The following is a 21837-nucleotide window of genomic DNA, read 5'->3' on the forward strand; positions in this document are numbered from 1 at the left end:
AAGGAATTAAGAATTCCTAGTGGTCCGACGTTTTGAACTCAACAGCTTGGCTCGGAGAGATCACGTTTTAGAGAGTTTGAAAGTCGGAACGCAGTTCTGAGGTCAAAGAGGGTCAAAGTCGTTCGCTCTCCCCAGCTTGTTGAAGCCGCGCGGTTGTTGTGTGTTCTGTTGTGTTTCTAAAACGGCCGTATTCCTTCTGGCCACATTAGAGAGGGAGGGAGAGAAGGGATGATGACAAACGACAAGGATTGAGGTTACTACAGTTCAACCTTAGCCTACCCTGCAGGGCAGTGTGTGTGTGTGTGTTCCTGTCTGTGCCAGAGAGAGAGAGAGAGAGAGTGTGTGTTTGTTTGTGTGTGTGTGTGTGTGTGTGTGTGTGTGTGTGTGTGTGTGTGTGTGTGTGTGTGTGTGTGTGTGTGTGTGTGTGCGTGTGTGTCTGTGAGGAACTCCACTTCTGCTGTCGGAGAATACCACCAGGAGAGAGAGAGAAGAGGAGAGAGAGAGGGGGGGGGGGGGGGGTAGAGAGAGCGAGGGAGAGAGAGAGAGGCAGAAAACGGAGGGAGGGAGTGAAAACGAGAGAACGCAGGAAAGAGACGCTGGACCGAGCCATGTCTCCAGACATGATCTCTGCGGTCAGCATGGACACAGAGACAGAGACAGACTCAGACCCCCAGTCCGACTTTGAGACCCTGATTGAGGAGCCACACCATGGCCCCGCCCACCAGCAGACCAGGGACTGGAGGTCTGAAAGAGACCTAGCCGTAAGTCACCTTTACTGGGGTTGGGGTGAAGACAGATGGGGAGTGTGTGTGTGTGTGTGTGTGTGTGTATGTGTGTGTGTGTCTTGGAGGGGGGGGGGGGGGGTGGTTACAAGTTAAAATGCAACAGGGGTTTCCTCTGATCCCTTCTATGTATTTACTATTTGTGTATTTATTTGTGTATTTATTTGTGTATTTATTTGTGTATTTATGTTGGCTCTAACATGATGGGTGACAGTCTGCTCTTCTCTACAATATCCCAACTGAGACTTCCACCAGTGCTTTACTGCTCGCCCAATCATTAGTGAGGGGCTTCAATTGGCCGGAGTCTATCAAAGCTACGCCTCATTGGCTAGTGTACTCTGTGTGACCACCACGCTGTGATTGGCCGGAGCTCCGTGTAGAAGGGAGGATGCTTGACTAACCCCGTCACAGCAGGCGGGAGAGAGGGAACACGCAGAGAAGGTTCTACGCCCGGTCTGTTCATTTAGAACCACAGACTTCTTTGATCAGTCTTCCGGGGATCGAGTCCCACATCAAGCGTAGCCTAGTGCGAAGACGCCGTCACATCCGTCGAAAAGTGTGTCTCCGGTCCTCACAGAGCGGTACCAGCGCGTGACTCACAGAGCCTGTCCAGGCCCAGGCAGAGGACAGGACCACACACCGCGCTTGTGAGCGCTCGGCGTCCAGACCGTCTGTGTCAGCAGAGTCGGACAGTCTGGGCTGGAGATAGAAATGGAGTGATGAGGCGCTGTCTCTCTCTGGTCTTGTAGATAGAAATGTGTGTCTTACATTATTACATTGCAGTCATTTAGCAGACGCTTTTATCCAAAGCGACTAACAATAATTGCATTTAATGTAGGAAAAGCCAATGTTCTACTACTTGCCAGAACTCACAAGTGCATCTTCTTTTTAAAACAAGTGACTAAGAGCATAATCTAGTGCTGAAGGCAAAGTGCAAGAATCACAATCTAAAGTACAGTGCAATACAATACAATAAAATAAGTGCTTAAGAGGGAGGATCGTTGTAGTACTTCTTGAAGAGATGAGTTTTAAGCCTGCGATGAAAGATGGGCAGCGACTCTGCTGTCCTGACATCAGTGAGCAGTTCGTTCCACCACTGCGGGGCCAGGACAGAGAAGAGCTGTGACCGTGTCGATCGACCGCAGGAGCCGCGGAGTGACGGGGCAACCAGTCGCCTCGAGGTAGCAAAGCGTAGCGGTCGGGAGGGGGTGTAGGGTTTGACCATGGCCTGGAGGTAGGAGGGGGCTGTTCCTTTCATTGCCCTGTAGGCTAGCGCCAGAGTTTTAAACTGGATGCGAGCCGCTACAGGGAGCCAGTGTAGGGAACGGAGAAGGGAAGTTGTGTGTATCTGAGAGAGAGAGAGAAAGAGAGAGAGAGAGAGAGAGATCAGGCACGAGTAGTATATTGTGGGGAAATATTGTGGCTTTAAGAAAAAAGTTGGAAAAATTCAAAACAGATGAGACATGTTTAGAATCTGATGGATGACGGATGAATGAATGGACTCTTTGGTGTGTGTGTGTTTTCATGTTTTCATGTGTGTGTGTGTCTGACTATGCACATGAAGCCAGAGTCCAAGGATCCTCACTCAAATCTCTCCTGCCCCCCCCCCCCCCCCCCCCCCCTCCCCCCCCACAGGTATTAAGCCCCACCTACAAACAGCGTAATGAGGACTTCAGGAAACTCTTCAAGCAGCTGCCCGACTCTGAGCGCCTCATAGTGGGTGAGTCTGGGTCAGGAAGCCATATGAAATCTCCAACGGACTGTACCATGTACAAATATAGTCATTTTCAGGATAGCATGATCTCTTTTTAGCAATCTTGTACTGTACACGGTACAGTATGCACTGTAGCATGTGCTAATGTAGCGCTAATGTGGTACTAGGGCTTGGAGCCCAGTCAGCTAGGGTCAGGTCTTCAGCTAACCTACACATACTGTATATGTATACTTGATTTGGATAGGTGTCAAATGGGAGATGTTATTATTTTATAATTCTATTATAAGGCGACCTCTAACCTTTGACCTCTGTGGCTCCTGCCAGACTACTCCTGTGCCCTGCAACGAGACATCCTCCTGCAGGGTCGCCTCTACCTCTCCGAGAACTGGATCTGTTTCTATAGCAACATCTTCCGCTGGGAAACACTGGTACGGACTTCTGTGTTTGATCTCACCTGGACTGCTTTGTCTGCCTGTCTGTCTGTCTGCCTGTCTGTCTGTCTGTCTGTCTGTCTGTCTGTCTGTCTGTCTGTCTGTCTGTCTGTATGTCTGCTCTGTCTATCTGTCTGTCTGTCTGTCTGTCTGCCTGTCTGTCTGTCTGTCTGTCTGTCTGTCTGTCTGTCTGTCTGTCTGTCTGTCTGTCTGTCTGCCTGTCTGTCTGTCTGTCTGTCTGTCTGTCTGTCTGTCTGTCTGCCTGCATGTCTGTGTGTCTCTGTCCATCTGTCTGCGCTGTCTGCCTGTCTGTCTGTCTGTCTGTCTGTCTGCCTGTCTGTCTGTCTGTCTGTCTGTCTGTCTGTCTGTCTGTCTGTCTGTCTGTCTGCCTGCATGTCTGTGTGTCTCAGTCCATCTGTCTGCATGTCTGTGTGTCTCTGTCCATCTGTCTGCATGCCCCCCTCACCCTGTAGATGTATCTCTTTGAGTACTTAGTCTATCAGTCCATATCTGTCTAACCTCTCTCTCTCTCTCTCGTTATCTCTCTCTCGTTATCTCTCTCTCTCTCTCTCTCTCTCTCTTATCTCTCTGTAGCTGACTGTGAGGTTGAAGGATATCTGCTCCATGACTAAGGAGAAGACCGCCCGCCTCATCCCAAATGCCATCCAGCTGTGCACTGACAATGAAAAGGTCTGCACGCGCACACACACACACACACACACACACACACACACACACACACACACACACACACACACACACACACACACAATTTGAATTCTTTATTTAGGTCCGCATATTGAAAATAATTGCAGGGGCGTAATATGATTCCATTGCTGTCATGTTGTTGGGTCGGATAACATGTCACATTTCATGGATACAAGCAAGCTGCTAGGATGTACACAATATGCTTACATGCACATACACACACACACACACACAGATATATCTACAACATTTTGCATCTGGCTACATTAACGACCACAGTTACAATGGGTGTGAGTTAGCGTGGAGCTAGATGTTTGGAGCAGGCATTCCTGCTTGCACCTGCAACGAGGACACGGCAGCCATCTTGCACACACACACACACACACACACACACACACACACACACACACACACACACACACACACACACACACACACACACACACACACTGCCATCAACCTGACAAGGGACTACAGATGAAAATTAGCCTGTTGGCTATATCTGGCATATTTACATTTATGTATGTATTTATTTAAATGTTTATTAATATGTGCTGTCCCTATTTTAAATAAATAAACTAAACACACACACACACAGCAGAGACCACTTCCTGTCGTTGACTTCCCGTGTCGTGTTTCCCGCTCTTTCTCGCGCAGCACTTCCTGACGTCGTTCGGGACGAGGGACCGCACGTACATGATGATGTTCAGACTGTGGCAGAACGCCCTGCTGGAGAAGGTGGGAACCTGAACACCTACCGCACCGTACCGCCGGTTCGACCCCGCATCCGCAGAGCACGGCGTCGAGTGTCGGGTTTCGTTATCCGCCGCTCGCTTTTTCTGACTATTCTCTCTCTCTTTCTCTCCATCTCTCTCTCTCTCTCTCTCTCTCTCTCCTGTTCTTTACTCCTCCTCTCTCCTCCTCCTCTCCTCTCTCCTCCCTCTCTCAGCCCCTGTGTCCCAAAGAGCTGTGGCACTTTGTCCACCAGTGCTACGGCAGCGAGCTGGGCTTGACCAGTGACGACGAGGACTACGTCCCTCCGGACGATGACTTCAACACCATGGGGTGAGTTCTGACCCCCCCGCAATGTCCCCCCATGTCTGCCGGTGCGCTGGCTCTCCATCCCCCTCAGTCTGCTGACCCCCCCACCACTGTTCTGATCTGCACTCTGGTCACCGTGGGGGGGGCGGGGGAGGGGGAGGGGGGGGGGTTCCGAATCGCATACTTCTACTTTTTTACTACCGGTACGTACTACAGCTGCCCCTAGAAAGTACGTACTTTGCGCACGCAGCTCAATCGGGATGTACTACTTTGCATACTGCAAAATACGACCGGATATAGTAGGACATCCTGGTATTTTTTGCCATACTGCATGTGGCATGGTATGTTTTGGGACATACTACATCCTTTTTTGGCATACTACAGTATATACAGTAGTCTGGAAGTATGCGATTCGGAACACAACCTCCATCTTCTGACCGCCCCCCTGTTCGGAGCTGGACTCTGGCCACCGGGGGGGGGGTGTGGCCACCAGGGGGTGTGGCCACCAGGGGGGGGTGTGGCCGCCACTACTTCCTGTTTCACATTCGTGTCATACTTGAATCATTACATTATCCCTGTCACTCAACATTTTCATAATTGAAACCAACTTTCTGATCGCATTATGTAAATATGAATATAGAGTATACCGCCACGCACACACACACACATACTGTACAGTACACACACACAAACACACACACACACAAACAAACAAACAAACGGACACACACACAAACACACACACACCCTGCCCCGCCCGCTCCATGTGCAATGCGGGGTGGCGTGCCGGCGGCGTTCCCCGAGCTGATAACCTTGACCTACAGCTGTTCCCCGTCATCGTGGTGTAGGTACTGCGAGGAGCTGCCGGCGGAGGAGAACGACGCCGCCGACGCCGCCAGGGTCCCTGACGCCGCCAAGCCCGACCTCAGCCCGCTGGCCTCCCACCGCAAGGCCCTCCCCCCGCCCGGCGCCAGCAACAACGCCATGGCCAGCGTGATCGCCGTCGCCGACTCCGCCCTCCCTGTGAGACCTCAGTCTTACCATTGGACCATCTGCTGATCACATGACACGGAACCGATAAATCAGATTCATCAGAGAATGATGACATGGCTGTTTTTTCCGTACGGACGCGGCGTGGTGGTTCTCACTGAGTTGGCCCCTCCCCCTTTCCCGCAGTACGACACGCCTCCGGTGGAGGAGTTCATCTTTCTCACCGGGGACGAGGAGCTGTTGCGCCTCCCCCTGCCCGACGACCACAGCAGCGAGCCCAGTAGCCACGCCCCCTCGCCCTCGCTGGACTTCAACGATAACGAGGACCTTCCCACCGAGCTCAGCGACTCCTCGGAGACGCACGACGAAGGTGTGTGTCTGACGCGCGCGCATACGTGTACACACACACACACACACACACACACACGCACGCCATGTAACACTCATCACACACTCACTCATACTGAGACTACACCCACTCCCACGTACATACACACACACGCGCACACACTCACGCTGACACTCTCCAACACAGACACACACACACACACACACACACACACACACCATGTAACACTCATCGCGCTCACTCATACTGAGACTACACTCACTCCCACGTACATACACATACACACACACGCACACACACTCACTCTGACACTCTCCAACACAAACACACACACACACACCATGTAACACGCATGCTCACTCAAGCGGACAAAAAATACTACACCCACACATACACACAAACACACATGCACACAAACAAAGACGCCGGCTTCAGGTGTGTGTGTGTGTGTGTCGTCCTGCAGGCGAGGTGCAGGCGTTCCAGGAGGACCTGAACGGGCGCCAGTACATCAACGAGGTGTACAAGTTCAGCGTGGACAAGATGTACGACATCCTCTTCACTGAGTCCCAGTTCATGAGGGAGTTTCTGGAGCAGCGACGGTTCTCAGGTGTGTGTGTGTGTGTGTGTGTGTGTTGTTGCATTTTTCCCTTGGGAAACAAGGTTCATAGTGAAATGGCATTCGGAGAGAACGTGTTTGTGTGTGTGTGTGTGTGTGTGTGTGTGTGTGTGTGTGTGTGTGTGTGTGTGTGTGTGTGTGTGTGTGTGTGTGTGTGTGTGTGTGTGTGTGTGTGAGTCCAGCAGCCTGGTCTGATATCGCCGGTCTCTCTCACTGCAGACGTGGTGTATCACCCCTGGAGGAAGGAAGAGACCGGCAACCAGACCAGAGAGATCAAGTACACCATCTCCCTCACCAATCCTCTGGCCCCCAAGACCGCCACAGTGACTGAGACACAGGTCAGTGGAGACCCCTGCTGGTACTGCAGGGATCAGCAGGTTGTTAACTCCCATTAAAGTTACATTACATTACAGTCATTTCACAGACGCTTTTATCCAAAGCGACTTACAGTAATTGCATTTAACGAAGGTAGTCAATGTATTAATACTCGCCAGAACTCACAAGTGCATCTCCCCTCTAAACAGGTGACTAAGAGCATTTTAAATCCAAAGTGCAAGAGTAGTAAAATATAAATACAATATGTGCTTTGGGTTATTTCCATACTCGTGATATTTCCTCACTCATCAACAATTGTAATTCTGCTTTAGTCGAACGTGTGTAAATAAATAAACTGTAGCATGCCCACGGGCAGTGGTCAGTTCAAGTCGGTCAGCTCAGAGTGGAGTTGACGCCCCTCTCTCATCTCGTCCGGGTCCAGACTCTGTACAAGGCCAGCCAGGAGAGCGAGTGTTACATCGTGGACGCGGAGGTCATCGCCCACGACGTGCCCTACCACGACTACTTCTACACCCTCAACCGCTACACCCTCACCAGGGTGGCCAAGAACAAATGTCGACTCAGGTGAGGAAGCCCGGTTAACGGACTGCGCTTCTAAGCGCTTTTATCCAAAGCGCTTTGCAATGGCCTCTCATTCACACACACACACATTCACACAACAATGGCGGCAGCTGGCATGCAAGGTACTAGCCTGCTCATTGGGAGCAATTTGGGGTTCAGTGTCTTGACCGAGGACACTTCGGCATGTCGTCAGGAGGAGCCGGGATTCGAACCGCCGACCCTATGATCATTGGGCGACCCGCTCTGCCTCCTGAGCCACAGCCAGTACCAGTACCAGAACCAGAACCAGTACCAGTCTTTTGACATGCCAGATACCTCTGGTATACCGCTGAAAACTAAACTACTGCACAGAACATTTGAACTGATTGTTCTGTTAAAGTTCAGGTTAAGTTAAACTTCTTCTGTGTGTGTGTGTGTGTGTGTGTGTGTGTGTGTGTGTGTGTGTGTGTGTGTGTGTGTGTGTGTGTGTGTGTGTGTGTGTGTGTGTGTTTAGGGTGTCCACTGAGCTCCGCTACAGGAAACAGCCATGGGCGCTGGTCAAGGGCTTCATCGAGAGGAACTTCTGGAGCGGCTTGGACGAGTACTTCAGACACTTAGGTCAGCTGGACAGAGATGAGAATCAGTTACCCCTTCCGGTGAAGTCTAATGGCGGCTGTCCAGTTCGAAGCAACGGCAAAAGGCGTCAGTTAAAACAGAAATAAGCTGGTTTCCTGTAAACAGTTGAAACCCAGAATCCCTTTCAGTGGACAATCTCACTGGGAACGTCTTTTTAGTCCGGCGGTTTACAGTAGGCTTAATCTGTGTTTGTGTTACAAGGTTCAAGGTTCAAGTTTATTAAGTCTATTTCTTAATAGAGGTAGAGACAGTGCTGCATTACAAAAAACAAGAATAGCATACAAGACATGAAACATGACACGAGTATAGTGCATAGTTCCCTGTTACCCTGTATACATGTTTGTATATAGCCGGTAGACAAACATACTCCAGGAGCTTGCTCAATCGCCTTGTTGAGAGGGGTCAGGGAAGAATTTTTACAGCTCACTTATCTGACCCCTGGGTGATACTGTTTTTTTTGCTTCTGTAGAATATGTAGAGAGTGGGTTGTATGCCCACCTCCCTTGTTCTCTGTAAAGCGCATTGTGTTGCCTCTGGGTATGAAATGCGCTATACAAATAAAGCTTTGATTGATAGATTTGATACATAAAGTGACCCGAGTGCATAGATCATCACATTAGTTTAGTCACATTAGTTCAGCGCCTCCTATTCTGTCCATCCTCAGATGAGCACTTGTTCAATAGATCAGCCAGCACTCAGAGTTCGACAACACAGCCTCGGAAAGCAGCAGGTGAACTATGTAGGGTTAAACCCACACGCCTCCCCCCCCCCTCTACCCTCCAGAGCTAGAGCTGAGCAAGACGGAGGCGCTCCTGACGGAGTCCCACCCACAGTCCCCCAGGGCCAAGGCCCTGAGGCGCAGGAAGAGGCCCCTGGTCCACTTGAGACCGGCCCGCATGGACGAGGCCCTCAGCCCCGTGACCACGCCGGAGGAGGAGGACGAGGTCATCCACCGCATCAAACACGTGGCAGGTGAGGCACCGTTGACCCCTGACCCCCCCCCCCACACACACACACACACACACACACGACCTGTTTTTTTTATTGAACAGTTAGATTAAGCATTCCCCTCACAATGTAATCGTCACGTACCAAGAAGAATAGGATACGTGGTTCCAAAATGGCCGCCTCCCTTCCTCCAGGTTCCACTCAGACCCGACACATCCCGGACCACGTCCCAGGAGGCCTCGCTCTCTACAGCGTCTCCAAGCTGCTGCTCATCATTAGCTTCGTGTGAGTGTCCGCCTGAACGCCGCGTTCGTTTACCGCACGTCGATACATCCTCACTCGGCTCGTCTGACGTGGCTGTTTTAAATATACCGACGTGTCTACGGCTGCTCGTATTGTATCGTCTACATAAATGGAATCGTCTAAGCATGTTGGAATGTTTTGCTCGTTAACGTCACTCATCAAGGCATAGATGTGTAGTCAAGTCTCCATTTAACCGACTTCTACAACTGTAAGTGCTTGAGAGGGGACACAGACATGCGCTTCCTTCTTCTTCTTCTTCTGTCTTAGTGCCGTATGTAATCTCTCTCTCTTTCTCTCTGTGCTCGTTGCATCCTATAGGATCTGTATAAGGTATCCTTCTTTTATTTTCCGCCATCAATCACTAGATGTGTGTTCGTGGACCCGTCTCACTTCATTTGTAAGACGACTGGCACCTTAACACAATCAGTAATTCTCTCTCTCTCTTTCTTTCTCTCTCTCTCTCTCTCTCTCTCTCTCTCTCTCTCTCTCTCTCTCTCTCTCTTTCTTTCTCTCTCTCTCTCTCTCTCTCTCTCTCTTTCTTTCTTTCTCTCTCTTTGTCTCTCTTCTCTCTCCCTCTCTCTCTCTCCAGTCTAGTACTACTGGTGTTTCTGAACATAATGTTGTTCTATAAGCTGTGGATGTTGGAGTACACCACACAGAGCCTCACCTCCTGGCAAGATCTACCTGTACAAGAGAGGTATTACACACAGATAGCAACATTACTACAGTACTATTACACACAGATACCAACATTACTACAGTATTACTACAGTACTATTACACACAGATACCAACATTACTACAGTATTACTACAGTACTATTACTCACAGATACCAACATTACTACAGTATTACTACAGTACTATTACACACATATACCAACACTACTACAGTATTACTACAGTACTATTACACACAGATACCAACATTACTACAGTATTACTACAGTACTATTACACACAGATACCAACATTACTACATTATTACTACATGCTATTACACACATATACCAACATTACTACAGTATTACTACAGTACTATTACACACAGATACCAACATTACTACAGCGTTACTACAGTACTATTACACACAGATACCAACATTACTACAGTATTACTACAGTACTATTACACACAGATACCAACATTACTACAGTATTACTACAGTACTATTACACACAGATATCAACAGTACTACAGTATTACTACAGTATTATTACACACAGATACCAACATTACTACAGTATTACTACAGTACTATTACACACATATACCAACATTACTACAGCATTACTACAGTACTATTACACACAGATACCAACATTACTACAGTATTACTACAGTACTATTACACACAGATACCAACAGTACTACAGTATTACTACAGTACTATTACACACAGATACCAACATTACTACAGTACTATTACACACAGATACACACAGTACTACAGTATTACTACAGTACTATTACACACAGATACCAACATCACTACAGTGTTACTACAGTACTATTACACACAGACACCAACATTACTACAGTATTACTACAGTACTATTACACACAGATACCAACAGTACTACAGTATTACTACAGTACTATTACTCACAGATACCAACATTACTACAGCATTACTACAGTACTATTACACACATATACCAACATTACTACAGTATTACTACAGTACTATTACACACAGATACCAACATTACTACAGTGTTACTACAATACTATTACACACAGATACCAACATTACTACAGTATTACTACATGCTATTACACACAGACACCAACAGTACTACAGTGTTACTACAGTACTATTACACACAGATACCAACATTACTACAGTATTACTACAGTACTATTACACACATATACCAACATTACTACAGTGTTACTACAGTACTATTACACACAGATACACACATAACTACAGTATTACTACAGTGCAGTATACACACAGTACTACAATATCGCTACAATACTAGTACTGCAGCATACTCACAGATACACACAGTACTACAACATTACTACAGAACTATTACTGCAGTATACACTGCTCTTCATTCTGCTGTTACACGACGAAAACTGCTATAACAGCTGTGCCCTGTTACCAGACTTGTTGACATGCCACAGTGTGTGCTAAGACAGACCCATAGATGGTGATATTTGACTGTGTGTGTGTGTGTGTGTGTGTGTGTGTGTGCGTGTGTTATAGTAAACTTCCCCAGACTCAGTTGGAGTGGGCACAGCTCTTGGAGTCACAGCAACGTTACCATGACGACGAGCTGCAGAAGTGGAAGGAGATTATCAAGTCTTCTGTCACACTGTTGGACGAGGTGAGACAGCCAATCACGATGTAGACGAGGTGACCATGAAAAGACTGGTCAGAAAATAGATTCTCTTGAAGCCTGAATGCGTATGAAGGAGGTTTTTTTTTTTTACATACATTACAACTTTGCATTGCTTGCTGTGTAGGAACATCCTCATTGGCTGCTGTGTAGGAACAGCCTCATTGGCTGCTGTGTAGGAACATCCTCATTGGCTGCTGTGTAGGAACAGCCTCATTGGCTGCTGTGTAGGAACAGCCTCATTGGCTGCTGTGTAGGAACATCCTCATTGGCTGCTGTGTAGGATAATCCTCATGTGATGCTCTATTCAACCAGACCACATTAAAGGTGCATTATGCGGTTTAGCTCAGTTTTTGTTATATTTTTTTGCAATTCTCATTACATCCTGAATCAATAAATATGAAGTGCTCTGACACTAAAATTAAATAAATCCGTAATCTGTGGAAGTTGCCAGACTGTAATAAGTGCGTCCAATCATTTTGAGTTGCCAACTTGAAATGATTGGATGGCATACCTGCCTGTTAACCTACCTACAGTAGTTGCCCTAGCGAATGTCATTTGTTTTCCCCCACTTGGGAGGAGTGGCTTTGGATAGGAGGCCTGAAGGGGCGGGAATTCTATAGGTCTAACAGGAAGTCACAAACCGCATACTGCACCTTTAATATTAGATATTCTTACCTCACAACACGGGTGCTCAGGGAGAGGGGTCTCTCAGAAAAGCGGAGACAGAAGCCTGGGGTTCTCCTGGGACACAGCTAGAACACAGGTGTGCCCCATCAGCCCCGCCCACCGGCACCACCCGACCACCCCGCAAGGGAAACACGAACCCAGGAGCAGGAGAGGCGGGCAGAGCCGGCAAACTCGCAACTCTGCGCGAAGACGGGGACTAATAACCTAGTTAACAGAGATGTAGTCACTTGTTACAAGTTGCATTGTGAATTCATGTTTTGTCTCTTCTCCACAGATGAAGGACTCTTTGCTCAACCTCCAGAAGGGCATAGGCTTAAGGGACTATCACTCCGAATCGCAGGAGAAGAAAAACCAATATAACTGACAGACAATCCCGAGGGAACGGACATTATGTGCAATATAACCATCTAGCGGGGCTGGGGGGGGAACGTAGCCCAGGTTCTCCTGGGGAACACGGAGGCAGAGTGGGTGGGCGTCGCCCCTCCCGGAAGAGAACGACCTCACCAAACAGGTTGGGGGGGAGGGGGAGGGCGCCCGCCTGAAGTTTTTTATCCACCAACCCTCCAATCCCGCTCACCTCATTTTTCAGAGAATGTCGTAACGTCAAATCTTTTCATTGTTGCCACGTACGGACAAAAGACGAGATAGAAGTGATGTGTGTTGGGGTGGGGGGGAGGGGGGGTAGGGAGCATGCAATTTTTAGCCTCTGTCTTAAAAATGGTATTTCAACAGAGAAGTATTTAAACCTCTGCCTATTCTGTCTCAGAAGAGAGAAAAAAGAGAAGACAATATAAGGTATTCCTTTTTCAAGGAGCTCCGAGGTGGAGTTGAACAGAGCTGCAGTATCCCTTTTATACCCGTCTTTGGAATCTGGGACCAGGCTACAACCACAATCAGCTGGCAATACTTCCAGGCAGCCGATCAATTCAAGAGAGTACAACCAAGACAAATATAAAGTATATTATAAACATAGATATATACGGTATAGATAGTAACCTATATGGATATGAATATAATGAAATATATCTGATTTGTTTTTATTTAGTAGATGTATTACTATTGCTGCGGTCAGGGCTAATTTTGAATAGGCGTATCAGGGCTGGTTTCCTTGAGAGCTTGTGCCATGGTGTTGAGTTTCTGTGTTCATACTCGTATCGTATGCTCATGTTTTCTAAGGGATAAATATTCTCTACTTTGCGTAGAGTCGCTCTATCCTACAGTGTGTTTTAGCGACTTGTTGTCCGAGACGCTAGCACGGCTGTTAGCGTCAGTGAGGATGTATGGGACATCGCTAATTTGATAGCATCAGTGAGGATGTATGGGACATCGCTAATTTGATAGCATCAGTGAGGATGTATGGGACATCGCTAATTTGGTAGCATTAGTGAGGATGTATGGGACATCGCTAATTTGGTAGCATCATTGAGGATGTATGGGACATTGCTAATTTGATAGCATCAGTGAGGATGTATGGGACATCGCTAATTTGATAGCATCAGTCAGGATGTATGGGACATCGCTAATTTGATAGCATCATTGTGGACGTCGTTGGTAGTTATCTGCCTCCTTATGTTTATTGAGGAGGCACATTCGAGACTCAGGACCTTCTCGACCTTAGCCAAACGTTCTTTCAACGTTGTTCTTAGGTTTCCCTCATTGGCATGAATGATGCATAAGTAAGTTATGATTATATCCAAGATATTTGTTGCCAAGTTGTGTTTCAATTGACATAATGTTTCTGTTTCCATAATGGTTAAACTTACATAATGTTTCATGCAAATGTTTCTTTTGGATACTTTTCTCTCCATTCCTATCAAGCCACTTTGTGTTGTATCAATTCATGTGTGGCTGTTCTAGAATGTTCTGCTGTACTGTAGCCCAATATTATGGGCCCTAAGTGAAGATGCAATGGGACTGAATGTGCCCGCCCCCCCCCCCCCCCCCCCCCTTAAGATACATACACACACACACACACACACACACACACATTGGCCCTTGCTCTTCAAAACTAAATGTTTCTTTCTTTGTGTTTTGTAGTATTGGCTGGCAGCCTCTAATACTCCATGTCAGAAAGATCATTATGATGTTGACCAACTATGTCAGACTGCATTATGAGGTTTTGTGGCATACTGTATACAGTATAGGCCTACATTTCACAAAGGGATACTGCAGCTGAACCCACGACAAGTGACAGATGTGTTTGAAAGATTAAACTGTGAACTTCCTCATTAAAAATGCTTGAAGCCAGTAAATATAATTGTACACTATTCAGAGGTGGATATTTATTGATTTATTTATGTACAATGAAGGGGAAAAAAAATGTCAAAAGAACCGTGGACTTCTCAGTGTCTTCCCAAAGATGTCTGTTGTGGACTTGACATTTTGGTTTCAGCGTTGAGCTGGCGCTGTCGACCATTCCGACTTTTATTTTCGTGTCTGTTGATTTCAATGCCCAAGATCGTTATTCACTGTGGCCAAACTACCTTGGAGTGTCCCCCTCTCCACTTCTCTGTCCCCATAGACAGAACTGACAGGAACACAATGATGCCTGATGGCCCACGAGGGCTTGTTGAAGGATCATTGATTGAGATACACACCAATGTGTTTTAGACTGTATTATCCTTATACTGTGTGCTGAAATAAGGCCAATAATGCTAGTGATGTCAAATATTCCCGAGGGGATTAGGTGCATCCAGTGGGGTAGCTTTCATCAATGTGACAAAGCAGGGAATGTAGCCCACATTTAAAATAAGGCTGCCACATGACACAGAAATATGCAAACGATTGGGATTGACACATTAAATACCACTATATAAAATATTACTGTGCCCATGAGTGATTTCTCACTGCTGAATAATAGTCCCCACCTCTATTATGAATAACTGAATCGAGATTGTCTTCTCTACACAGCTCTTGGCGGTGAATTGCTGTAGAAGGATTTAAATGACTGGGTTCTTTCAGTTTAATTCTATTTCAAACTATGACAGTTTAGAGCAAGTTCCTCCTGGGGCAGAGAGCCTAATGTTGACAGTTGATACGATCATGAAATACTTCACATATTCATCTATACTGTAATTCATTATAGAAAAATGCTGTATACAGTACACTGAATACTGATCTGGCTTTCTCAGAAAAATCAGGCAGTCCCTCGCCTCCCGCCCCCAGATTGAGTGCTACTGTACAGGATCTTTAAAGCTGCAGTATATATCAGAATCAGAATACGTTTATTGTACTTTTACATACATAGGATTTTTTTCTCAGACGGTGTGGTGCTTACAACAAAACGACAATGGACAGGTGCAAGAACAGGACTGGACAGTGCATGACAGGGCTTGTAAAGGGCAGTAATACAAATATAGTGCAAAAAAGTAGTAGTGCAATTGGACTGCAAAAAGTCAGTGCAAAGTCAGTTTAGTGCAAACGTTGCAGGGGGCTGGGGAGAGAGTCAGAGGGGAGCCATGTTTATAAGGTTGATGGCCGTGGGGAAAAGGCTGTTCCTGTGACGAACAGTTTTAGTCTTTAACGACCGATGTATGATTTCCATAAGATTTTAAACTTTTCAATATAGCTATATTGCTATTATCAATTGAGAGGGATAAGTGATTGAGCTCCACTGTGAAACCTGTTCTTTGTAGACAGCTGTTTGGCTAATAATTATATAATTATAATTTGATGTCAGGCCGAAATCTTGGTGCTGAGGTTGCCTCATCCCATAGAGTCAAAGCGTGTGCACATGCTGACTTCCAATCAGCAACAATGGGCATTCTTCTGTGGCCTTATGGAAAGTGGCCGTACCCAAACTCATAAACCGCGAGTGGGAAGCAGACTGAATTCACTCTGGCAGACGACACGTTCCCTTGCTAGAGGCTCATAGGGCAGAAGATACATACTGCAACTTTAAGGGAAAAAATATATTCATCACATTTTGGTTTCATATGGAATCAAGGATCGGTTCTATGCCTGAAGAGAAAGTATTGAATTGTGAGAATTGTTAGCACATTGACAATCTTTCAAAGTTCAAAGACTCTAAATTTAAAAATTGTGTTTGTGATCATGTGACTGATGGTGAAAAGTATATTGCACCCTTAAAGTTCTTCCTGAACAGAGCAAATGTTCAAGGTCCACGACTGCACTGTTAATGTTTACCAAAATGTTGAAGAATTTGGAATGTTGAAGAATTTGGAATGTTGAAGAATTTGGAGAACTATGATCACCATGCACAGCGGAAGGAATATAATGTGGTTCTTAATGTGATAGATATGAAAGGTAATTTGATAGATAGATCATATCAAAGGTGCAGTGTATAATTTTGTGTAGACTTGGCAGGAATGGAATTTAATATTCATAAGTATATTTTAATTAGTGTATAATCCCATACATAAGAAATTTTGTTTTGTTTTCAAGCCCTTTATATTTACATCCTTCCATGGAGGCCACCATGTTGCACCATGTAATAATTACAATCTGCAACCTCACCACTAGATGCTGCCAAAAATCACACACTGCACCTTTAACATGATGAGAGTGATGGATATCAAGGTGATTAATGTGATAGATAGCGTTAAGGTGCACATTGAAGGGATGGAAAATAGCTTTTATTTGGCGTTAGGTTTCAATGGTGATTCCAAGAACTGCAATATAAAATCTATCCACTCCAGTAAACACACAAAGATAGGTTAGTTTATTGAATGATTTTTTCATCTCAAAAACACTTGGCCTCGTGGCATGTTATTATCCCCTACTGCTGTATATGTGCATACGATACATGATACTTTTTATTTTCTACTTGTTTTGATCTCCATATATGGATCAGAAATATGTATACAGATGGAATACTGTATGCTGTGCTGTATGTATATGTTATGTATAGTTCTACAGAGACTAGCGAAACCACCATCACGCTGGGCGTGACTTGGGGGGGGAAAAAAACTTTGAAACAAAAACAATCTAAAAAATGGAGTAGAAATTGGGGGAACAATAAAATAATGCGAATGAATGTGTGTTGTTGCCGACTGATGTGACTCATTTTTTGCAGCCTCTTTTTAGTTCATTAGCATAATGTAACAAACGCCCTGAGCAGGTCCAGCAACGCCAAGAGGGCTAACCTACTGGTGCTGCTGCCAACGGGCAGCCGGAATGCTACGATATGGACAAAATAAGAGATATTTTTGATATTGGTTCACTATTCTTGTACCCTCAAGCACTTTTATTCCCAATTGTATCAACTCAACTCAACTTTATTTATAGTATATAGTATCAATTGTACCAAAGTTTTTTCAGTCGCAGGAAAAGGTCTTAACAATGGTTTCAGATTCATAGATCTCCATTAGAAATATTCAATTTCTTTGCCCTGTACTAAAAGCAATACTGTAGCTTAATCGAAGTTTAAAGCTACATGCATTATGTACATTTTGTTGGAAATTGTTAACTTAAAATTTAGTTTGAGACGTAACTTTTAGATAAATCACTTAAACACTTGTTTTAACATATAGGGGTCGCCTTCTGGGGACCCCTATATGTTAGTGTGTATGTACGTACATGCATGCGTGTGTCCGGTACACATGTACCAGAGACCACCGCCAGGGGGAAATCGACACAATACATTTTTCCCATTGCCAAGTACATTTTGCTTTGTACACAAAAAAAGTGTGTAAAAAAATACTCTGTCTCAGTAAAAGTATAGTCTATTCTACTCAGGAGTCTGTCTACTTTCTAAATCCACAGAGTTCAGAGCTCTAGGTGTTTAGTTAGCCTGGCTTCGCCAGACCCAATTTGCAAAAATGTAAAGGGTCTGGAACTGCCAAGTTTATTTTGGATTTCCAAGGGGAGTTATCAACGATCACAGTCCAAAATGCCTCTGGACGGTATTGGATAGACCTTTAAAGAGCAACGAAAAGTGGGTTAGTATCATTGAATCAAATGGGTACACTGGATACAGTCAAACCCGCCCCATATTAGATAAAAGGTTGTGATTGGCCCGGCAAATATCAGCTGGGTGGAGCTCAGTCTGAATGGGAGCATGGCCAAACTGCTCTATGGAGAGAAACAGAATGTGAGCTCACGTGATCAGGATGGCGAAGCCAGGCTAGTGTTTAATTAAGCAATAAACCACGAGAGGCCATGTGTTATAGTGATTTTATAACAGCTAGGGGGCGTTGTTAGGCACGACGCGAAGCGGAGTGGTTTATTGCTTTTATACAACGGTTACTACAGCTATTAGTGTAAAATAAACACACAGCAATGTAAAATATTAACATTTATTCAAAACTAAGCATCATTCCCTCAATTCCGCCGAGCAAAATAGTTCCCCTAACAAAAGGGTTGCTAAGCAACAAGAACAACTACAATGCATTGGATCAAATGGGAGGCGCGTTAATACTGAAAATGGAATGATATGTGGTCCCAGGTGTGTGTTACAAAGTATTTTAACACGGCTTCCAGCCAATCAGAATCAAGAACCAGAACTAACCGTTGTATAATAGCTCTTTTGGTGCTTTTTCTTACACCCTGTGGAATGCAGCATTGAGCTGCATGCATATATGTATAGTGGAGTAACACTATATGGACAGCAGGAGGAGCCATTGACCAGCTGAAATTAACTGTGTTGTGGACACATTCAAATGAACAGCAGATTATCGTAACATTTTATTTCATGGTCTTTGTTTTTTTTCCATTGTCATTTTCTTTATGTATTTTTGTCCAACAGAAAGTTAAAATCACTTGAGGTTCTTTTTATATTAACAATTTTAATCACTGATATTTTAATTCACTACTTACTTTAGAATAAATAGAGCCTACCTACATTTTAGACCAAACAAAAAATATGTTGGGCCTACTGTATATGTGAACTCTAGATAAATCTAAACTAGAAAGGCCTACTCCACTTATATATTCAACAACTACATGCTGACGACAGGCGTCATAGGTGGGGGACAACAGGTTCACTGTGCACTTGTCAGTGTGCTACAAAAAAAAACGTGTTAGTGAGCTCATCTGTCACAGGGTTCACTGTGGCTCTCGTGAGGATTGCTTCCACCCTCACTTGCCCTAGTATAAAAGGAAATTATATAAAGGTTTGTAGTAGCCTAAATCACGATTCTGAGTTAAAGCAAATGTCTGAACGCTACTCAGGAATGTCACGCTATATTGGTATAGCAACGACATTCCAAGTAGGCCTACATCACCCGGACACATTTTGGCATCCAGACAGGCATGACAACACCACCGTCACAGGCTTCACTGCGCTGCTCGTCAGTATCGATTCCGTTCGATCTCGGATCCTCTGCCTTGCCAATGCACATGACAACCTTAAAGCTGCAATAACTGATTTTTTGTGTGACATTTTGTCAAAACAAAGTAAAACCGCCTGATATCAGATTGTTTCACTGAGCTATAGCGTCCAACTTAAATTATCACCCCTACCAGTTGCCATGTCTTGTTATTCCAACATTTCTGTCTGTTGTCAAATTATGGCCCGTAACTTTTCTCCACCATCTAGCGGTAGAAAATCGCTTATTGACACTTTAAAGGTAGGTGACTTTTCACTCCACCTGTTTGTTTGTTTTTTGTATTGGTTGGAATTTCAAAATCTAGTTTAGGTTACTTTTCCTGGTAGTTGCATAGAGAGAGCGAGGCCAGTCTGATTTCAGATGAAAAGCAGCAGGATGAAACATTTTGATGGGGACTTAGTTGACCGATTCATTTATTACAACACGACAGAGAAGCACATTTCACGCTGGTAGCCTACTTGATAGCCTACTTCGGAGCGCTGCTGCTTGCTCACCTAGATTTGATCAAAGTTCCTGCCTGGTTTCTCCAAAATCGCCTATCCTACCTTTAAACACCATTTAGCCAGCTACGACAACAAATTGGTTCTGCCTACAACGGGAGTCTACTAGCCTACCCTACTAGTACATTAGCCTACGTAAAGCCGACGGGACACATTGGTCGTAGTCTGGTAAATTTGCGACGGTACCAACAGCCAACCTAGCTGACACGTGCCTATAGCCTACAGTCGCAAAATAACGAAAATGTCAAGATGATATCTCCTTCTCCTCTCTCTCTCTCTGGACCACTGAGAGAGAGTCAGGGAGAGAGAGAGATGTCCTCTTCCCTGGCTCGTCGGAGGAGGCGGAGGAGGTGGCAAATTATAAAAAATAAATAAAAAATGATTTTAATAATAAAAACTGATTCTGATTCTAATTGTAAGCTATAGTGTTGCTATTAAGATATCCATGTTAGCATATAGGAGTACTGTAACTATAGTTAGGCTAGGCTACTGTTAGCGCTTCAGACTTCCACTGTGTCATCAGCTGCTGGCCCCTCTTCCCAGAGCAACCGACGTATTTTTTAACCGGAGGTTTCGCGTCGCCCTGATTCAACCAGGTGTTATGCGGAATTCTGTGACCATCAGTGACCAGATCCGGTGGTCACTGATTTCCGCATGTTAATACACCGACATCTGTGATCACCGAAATTTGTGACCATGACCACCGGTCACAAAATCCGATGGTCACACATTTTGCGATGGTCACAAATTCACCGTAGCCTACTCGTAATTAGGTAGGCTACATAATAGGCTACAATAGCAGTCTACTGCCATCTGTAGTCTACAACCATCCAACCCTTCATCTGTTGTCCAGGCCTATAACCACCCCACCCCTTCATCTGTAATCCATAACCATCCAACCCTTCATCTGTAATCCATAACCATCCAACCTTTCATCTGTAGTCTACCCATTCAACCAACTAGTTTAGGCATAGGTTATTGCCATTGCTGCAACAAACCTTTAATTTCTTTAGGCAGGCTAGTTGTTTTTTTGGTGTATTCAGACATTCGACACTTCAAAGGCAAACAGTTGTTCTTCTTGATATCCAACTACAAGCATTTGGAAAGTTGAGTTTCTCCCTAATAACTGGAACGACTTGACCAACTCGTTGCGTTAGCCTACGACGCTCGGCATGATCTGATGTCACTCTTCTGTAGACAAAGACGTATGCCTTCATAGAATGGGACGAAATGCTATAACGGAATAGAATAGTCAGAGCGCGCTAATCCAATCATATCTTGGGAGTAAGAAACGCAGGGCGGAACGTCTCATGAATATGAGCCGGTCTCGGTCCGGGGCCACCAATAGACCGTGCTAAGGGCCGGGCATGCAAATATACCACTGACAGCTGTGGAGCTGAAATCACAGTCAAGCGAATGGAGAGGAATGGGACCGGTTGCTCTGATGTTGCACAGCTGCATGTCGGTACTCGCTAATATGATACAAACATGGATATAAAGAATTACTTCTGTGAATAGAATATGCCGACAGTTTAGTCCGTTACTTGCGTAGCCTATCACGGTGAATACCGGTGAAAAGAACAGTTCAGTTTTTTAAGAACCAAAGAACTAGG

The 21837-nt window shown here is 45.3% G+C and overlaps 1 protein-coding gene across 1 annotated transcript in view; it reads left to right on the forward strand.

Annotated features, from left to right (window-relative positions):
- Positions 1–12799, forward strand: part of LOC311317795 (protein Aster-B-like) — a gene marked incomplete at both ends in the record, with an annotated part of 55832 nt that extends 43033 nt beyond the window's left edge. Inside the window, 17 exons of the mRNA XM_084448910.1 lie at positions 2418–2502; positions 2821–2924; positions 3522–3617; positions 4293–4373; positions 4585–4700; positions 5525–5699; positions 5853–6036; positions 6479–6622; positions 6851–6969; positions 7389–7531; positions 8022–8125; positions 8927–9115; positions 9286–9376; positions 9713–9724; positions 9984–10091; positions 11613–11733; positions 12710–12799. Of these exons, the coding sequence (XP_084305036.1) occupies positions 2418–2502; positions 2821–2924; positions 3522–3617; positions 4293–4373; positions 4585–4700; positions 5525–5699; positions 5853–6036; positions 6479–6622; positions 6851–6969; positions 7389–7531; positions 8022–8125; positions 8927–9115; positions 9286–9376; positions 9713–9724; positions 9984–10091; positions 11613–11733; positions 12710–12799 (1962 nt within the window). The remainder of the gene's footprint in view (positions 1–2417; positions 2503–2820; positions 2925–3521; positions 3618–4292; positions 4374–4584; positions 4701–5524; positions 5700–5852; positions 6037–6478; positions 6623–6850; positions 6970–7388; positions 7532–8021; positions 8126–8926; positions 9116–9285; positions 9377–9712; positions 9725–9983; positions 10092–11612; positions 11734–12709) is intronic.
- Between the last annotated feature and the right edge of the window lie 9038 nt (positions 12800–21837).

Source organism: Borostomias antarcticus (assembly GCF_949987555.1).
Source record: "Borostomias antarcticus genome assembly, chromosome: 1".
NCBI lineage: Eukaryota > Metazoa > Chordata > Actinopteri > Stomiiformes > Stomiidae > Borostomias > Borostomias antarcticus.